The 5,922-nt window shown below is 33.8% G+C and overlaps 1 protein-coding gene and 1 pseudogene across 1 annotated transcript in view; both read right to left on the bottom strand.

Moving 5' to 3' along the window:
• The window catches only part of LOC102025991, a gene marked incomplete at its 3' end in the record, with an annotated part of 898 nt that extends 435 nt beyond the window's left edge, over positions 1-463 (bottom strand). The window contains exon 1 of the mRNA XM_005378643.2: positions 4-463. Coding sequence (XP_005378700.1) covers positions 4-460 — 457 coding nt within the window. The remainder of the gene's footprint in view (positions 1-3) is intronic.
• Positions 464-2,436: 1,973 nt separating this feature from the next.
• Positions 2,437-5,922, bottom strand: part of LOC102025670 — a 4,099-nt pseudogene continuing 613 nt past the window's right edge.

Raw genomic sequence — 5,922 nt, 5'->3', positions numbered from 1 at the left:
CCAATCCCATGCTATACACGCCAGCTACCATCCAGCAACAGACTTGAGAAGACATGGTAACATTGTAAAGCAAGGGGTTACAGATGGCAACATAGCGGTCATATGCCATTGCAGCCAGCATGTGACACTCTGAGATAGCAAAAACCAAAAAGAAGTAGAGTTGAGTCATACATTCAGGGTAGGAGATGACATTTTTCTTCACCAAAAAGTTGATCAGCATCTTGGGGGTAATGACAGTGGAATGGCAGAGGTCAATGAAGGACAGACTGCTGAGGAGATAGTACATGGGGGTGTGCAGGTGAGAACTGAGCCTGATCAGGGTGATCATACTCAAGTTCCCCACCACTGTGAACACATAGATTCCCAGGAAGAAGTGGAAGAGGAGAAGCTGGAGCTCTGGTTTCTCTGTTAACCCAGAAAGAGTAAACTCAATCACATTAGAATGATTTCCTTTTGTCATTTCTTTCTGAAAAATCTATGAGAAGGAAAGAAAATTTTGAAATGGGTATTTATTGTCTGAACAAGAAATGTGAGATAGAATTTTATTCTATTCATCCAGGTATCTCTAGTTCTCTGCAACTTTTCACCTAAATATGTCAACAGCCTTGAGATTTCAAAGAGATGTGTAAATATATAGGACGTAGAACTCTCTGTTTTTTGTTTCAATCTGTAAGAGTGCTTATTGATATCCACCTCATGAATACTGAAAAAATACTTTCTACTAACTGCTTTGAGGTGTTCCACGAAATGTATCTGATTACTTATAATTTTCTCAACTATCTTGGAGAAAGAAATCATTTTTTATTAAAATAGCAGCACACACACAAATACATACGCGTGCATGCACACATGCACACACACAGGGACAGTCATTGTCACACATAATGGTAAAAGACAAAAGATTTTCCCCTAGGCTACTAAAAAATACAAGTTTTCCCACTCCCTATTTTCATTCCACAGTATACCAAAGAACCTCGCTAGAAAAATCAGGCAAGAAAATTGAACAAAAACATCCATATTGGAAATGAATAATTCGTTATTGTTTCATTCTGCAGAAATGACAGAGAACGAGTCTAAGAGACTCTATGCCACAATACTAGTGGAACTCAAATTAAGCACCATGGTAAAATGTAAGGTTGGATACAAAATCAACTGTATTTTTATATATTTGCAATGAATAATAAAAAATCCATTAAAATAGCATGAATGGATGTAATACTTAGGAATAAATTTAAAATGGAAAAGGAAGCTATCTCACATGCAGTGCAATTACAAAACATTTTTAACAGTATTAAAGTCTTTCATTCATGCAAAGGTATCTCTTCATTAATCAAAAGAATCAATATTGTGAAAATGGAAATATCTCCAAATTGATGTAGAAATTCAGTTTAACACCTATCAAAATCTCCACTCTGATATTTTCATATATTGACAGGATGATCCTAAAATCTCTGTAAAAAAAGGATCCTTAAGTAATCAAAGCAAACCTGTAAGGTAAATATCAAGTTTGAAGTGTCACATTTTCTTATCTATAAATTTAATACAAATTTACAGTGAACAAAGTGTGGGATTGTTACAAGTATACACATACAGATCAATGGTATGAAGGTAATAGTCAAAAAATTAACTCATGTCCATGATGAACTCAATTGTTTAAAGTACTTAATGATAATTCAGTGGAAAAATTATAATTTTCTCAACAAATTGGTGCTGAGATGGACAACTGTCAGTACCAGTATAAAAATTAATTCAGAATGTTTTCTCACACCATCCCCAGTAATTTACTCAAACTGGAGCAAACAAATGAACAAAAAATTGAACACTCTAAAAACAACAGGAGAAAAACTATACAATTAAATGTGTGTAGCCTTAGATTTGAGGTTATTTCATGGATGAGATACCCAAAGCAGAAGCTAAACTTAGAAAAAATAGTAAAAATACACATTGTGAAAAAAATTTGAAAATTGTGTTGTAAAGAACTTCATGCAGAAAGGTAAAAGCAATACACAAAGCCAAAAAAAAATTCAAATAATTTAACTGTATTCAGAATGCATTTTAAAACACTTTAAAGCATAAGTAGCCCAGTTTAAAAATGATCCAGTATCTGAATAAACATTCTTATGCTTGGGATACATAAATTATCAATATAAATGAAAATACTTTTATCAAGGACATACTTTCAGGCTGTGCAAGTACCCTACATAAGAAAATAATATTTAAATAAAATTTAAATTTAATAATAAAATATTTTACAGTGTATATAAACACAAAATTACAACAAATTTTATAGTGACAACACAAGCAAAATATTTACTAGGGGCATTCAAAATATGGAAATAAATAGTGTAGAATTCCCACATCTTAGAATTTTGCAATCTAGAAGGGGACAGGGGGCAGAGTAGATAATGAGAAAAATAGGTCCTAGGAGCAGAACTATTACGGTGTTAGTGCAGAATGAGGATCAATGCAACCTGTTGAAAAGAAAGGAAATGAATTTTTTTCATGACATTACAAGTATCATGTAACATAGCTGATCTGCAAAAGCACATTTGTTAGACACTAAACTGTAACTCATAATATTCATGTAGTTTCTTCCTCCTAATAGCTTATCCCATAAAATCCTATTTGCTAGAGTCCTTTAAGGTCTCTGATACTAAAATTCCAGATAATAAGTCTATTTTCTATTGGCACATAAACATGTTACTTATGTTCAATGGTGACACATACTTATTTGGTGTTTTATGAGTCACTTACTAGATTTTCTCCCACAATAACTTGTAAAGTCAACACAGTGCTGGCACAGTGTTTTCCATAGTGCAAGTCTCAACAAGGCACTTGACAAAAATGTTGGAAGACACTTAGAAATCAGTTAATACAGACAAAGAGTCCCTGAATAAAGCCCTCACCTCCTTTGGTAAGGTTAAAAAAAGAAGACAGAGAGATGCTGTGGAAGACAGAGAGATGATAACATAGTCTATCCTCATCAGGAAGTGTGACTCTTAGGACGAGGACTAGGAGAGACAAACCAATGACTGTCTGCGTCTCTGGTAACACTGTGCAAGAAATGCAGGAAAAAAGTCTAGAATTTTACAAGTCAAGGACAGGGATCCAGACATACCCCTTCTGCTTCCCAGAGAGTTTTAGACTGTTCTTCATTGCTCTAAAAGGAAAATTAATTTTGATAATGAGAGCCTGTGGTCACCTGAAAGTATTGCTTGAGTCACTAATCCCATCTGATGAAACTGCTGCCTGAACCATTTGGCCTTATGCAAAGGTAGGTTGATAGGACAATTTCATCTACTGGGTATAGGAGTCTGGTTAGGAGAAATAATGATAATCATCTCCCATTAGAATCTACCCCCATATCTATCAACTCTGGGGAAAAGAAACAATTATGCATTTCTCTTTATCCCCATTGGTTCTCAAGTTTTGAATACGGTCACATATGTGTAATTCAGTTCTTGTTAAAATAGGATTTAAAAAAAGAATGTGAGCAATACCAGAACTCCAGTGAGTTTCATTTTCAGACCTTAACATTCAAAATTTCAGGAAAATTTGAAGAATTTAAAAGAATACCCTAAAGTGGTGTCTCAAAGGGAAAAATACTAAGGGGAATGAATTGAGGTCATTGAAGTTTATGTTTTCATTGATTCTGTTAATTTTTCTTAAATTAATATATTTTCTTAAATTACTACTTCTTGGAACATTTTAATTTGTTCACGGAATAAAAGCAGCTTTCACTGAGCCCCTATATGAATTCTTTTTTATTTTTATTTATTATTTTATTCATGTCAATCTCTTTTAGATATTACTAGTGACCTGTGAGGACTACCAAAGAGAATTATGGAGAGAGGAGGATTGTTTCTCTTCTAAAAATAAAAGAGAAATATTGAGGGCAGTGAGAACTTATATGTCATAAAAATTTTTTATATTCAATAGTAACTAAATGTCATATAACTTGGAGATATTATTGCAATACATTTTCTTAGCTAAATATTCTTTGGAGTAGATGAAATTCTTTTAAATTTAGACCTTTATCTGATTCATAAAGCTACTTTTGCAATTAGCTGCAGACATCCTTTTAAGTTTTGCTAGGATTATAAATGTCAACATACATTAACTGTACAATTTAATGAGTTTCACTGTGGTATTTTATATTAGCAATTGGGCAGCTTTGATTACTTTTCTCAAACCTTTTCTTTATTTTGTGGGTTCCCTTTCTCAACCAGCCCTTACTCCCTTTTAGACAATAGCAGTCCTTCTTCTACTTTCAGGTCATCTTTTTTTCCATAGATGACAGAAAACATGTAATATTTGTCTTTATTATATCAGGGGAGATCCAGTGACCTAGTTTATATCTTCTACTTGTAAATATCTAGTTTTCCCAGCACTGTTTCATCAAGAACCTTACATTTCCCTCAGTGAAGGGAGAGAAGTTCTAGGTCTTGGGAGTTAGTTCTAGGTCTTGTATTCAGCTCCCTTGGTCAATAGGCCTAATTTTATGCAAATATCTGAGATTTTAGTTACTATGGCTTCATAGTGGGTGTTGATATCAGATACTGTGATGTTTCCAGCATTGTTATTTTTTGGAAAATAGAGGTGATAACATCATCTCAAAGCTGCAAAGCAAAGAGGGTCGCCTAAGTGTAATTAAAACTTTATGGAATATAACCATATGTCTCCATTAGAGTTAGTATCTTCAACATACTGTCATTGCCTTGTGGGTAGGACCAGTCTTATCATGTATTACAGGACCACATATTACCTAATACAGCTTTACACATTTAGTAATATCAGGGGTTATATTTTTATGTATTCAAAAAAGGTAAAAGTTATTTTTTTTATAAATCATAATTTCAGAAATGTTTGGAAATATACTTAGTATAAAACCTAAGTACACACAAACTGAGAAGATAAGATGCTAAGCAAATATATTTATTTAGTGAATAAAGATAGAAAAGTATTGCATTAAAAGAGGAATGTTCAATAGGTATAAAGCATAATTAATCATATGGAGGAATTTAAAGGTCTTAAGATTGTACAGATAATTATTAACAAGTAAAAAAATAAAAAGAAGAGATATACAATTAAAGAAAGGTTTATAACTTGCTTTTAAATATATGTTCACAGTTGTGGATGATTATAAGATAGTAATGCACTATGATTATTTTTAAAACATGAAATATTCCAGGAGTGATTAGACGTGCCTCTAACCCAAGCAATAAGGCGTTTATGATAGGACGATCATTGGTAGTTCGAGGCCAGCCTGAGCTATATAATGAGTTCAAGCCAGCCAGAACTACATAGCGATACCCTGTCTCAAAAAAAAGAGAAAGAAATGAAGGCAACAGAAAAGAAAAAAAAAGAAAAAATTCATAGTGAAAACTTATGTAGTGGTAATAGAAATAACTTTGAACAGGAAGATTGTGGGCTATCTCACAACTGTTTCTTCCATATGTACCTGGTCTACTCAACCCAGTCCGCCTTTGTACATTTGTACCTTCTGTCCAAATGAGTACCAACAGTAAACTCATGAATCGTGAACATGCAGTGCTGTATCAGTTTCCTTGCCAAAACTACAGACATAGTAAGCTTTTTAAATCTAGCTATTTTTCAAAAGAAATTTCTTTTTTTTTTTTTTTTGAAGAAATTCCTTAGGGCACCTTTCACATCTTTATTCTTCAGGCTGTAGATCAGGGGGTTCAGCATAGGCACAAGAGTAGTACAAAACACTGAAGACAGTTTCCCTTGGTTCACGGAGCTGACTGATGAGGGCTGCAGATACATGAATGCAGCAGAACCAAAGAACGCAGCAACAGCTGAGATATGGGAGCTGCAAGTGTTGAAGGCTTTGGACCTGCCGGTAGTGGAGCGAATGCGGAGGATGCTGGCTATGATGAAGACATATGAGCTAAGAATGGT

The sequence above is a fragment of the Chinchilla lanigera genome, unplaced genomic scaffold (assembly GCF_000276665.1).
Source record: "Chinchilla lanigera isolate Chin_1 unplaced genomic scaffold, ChiLan1.0 scaffold00011, whole genome shotgun sequence".
Classification (NCBI taxonomy): Eukaryota; Metazoa; Chordata; class Mammalia; order Rodentia; family Chinchillidae; genus Chinchilla; species Chinchilla lanigera.
The sequence above is the reverse complement of the archived record's forward strand: the minus strand, read 5'-3'. Positions and strand labels throughout refer to the sequence as shown.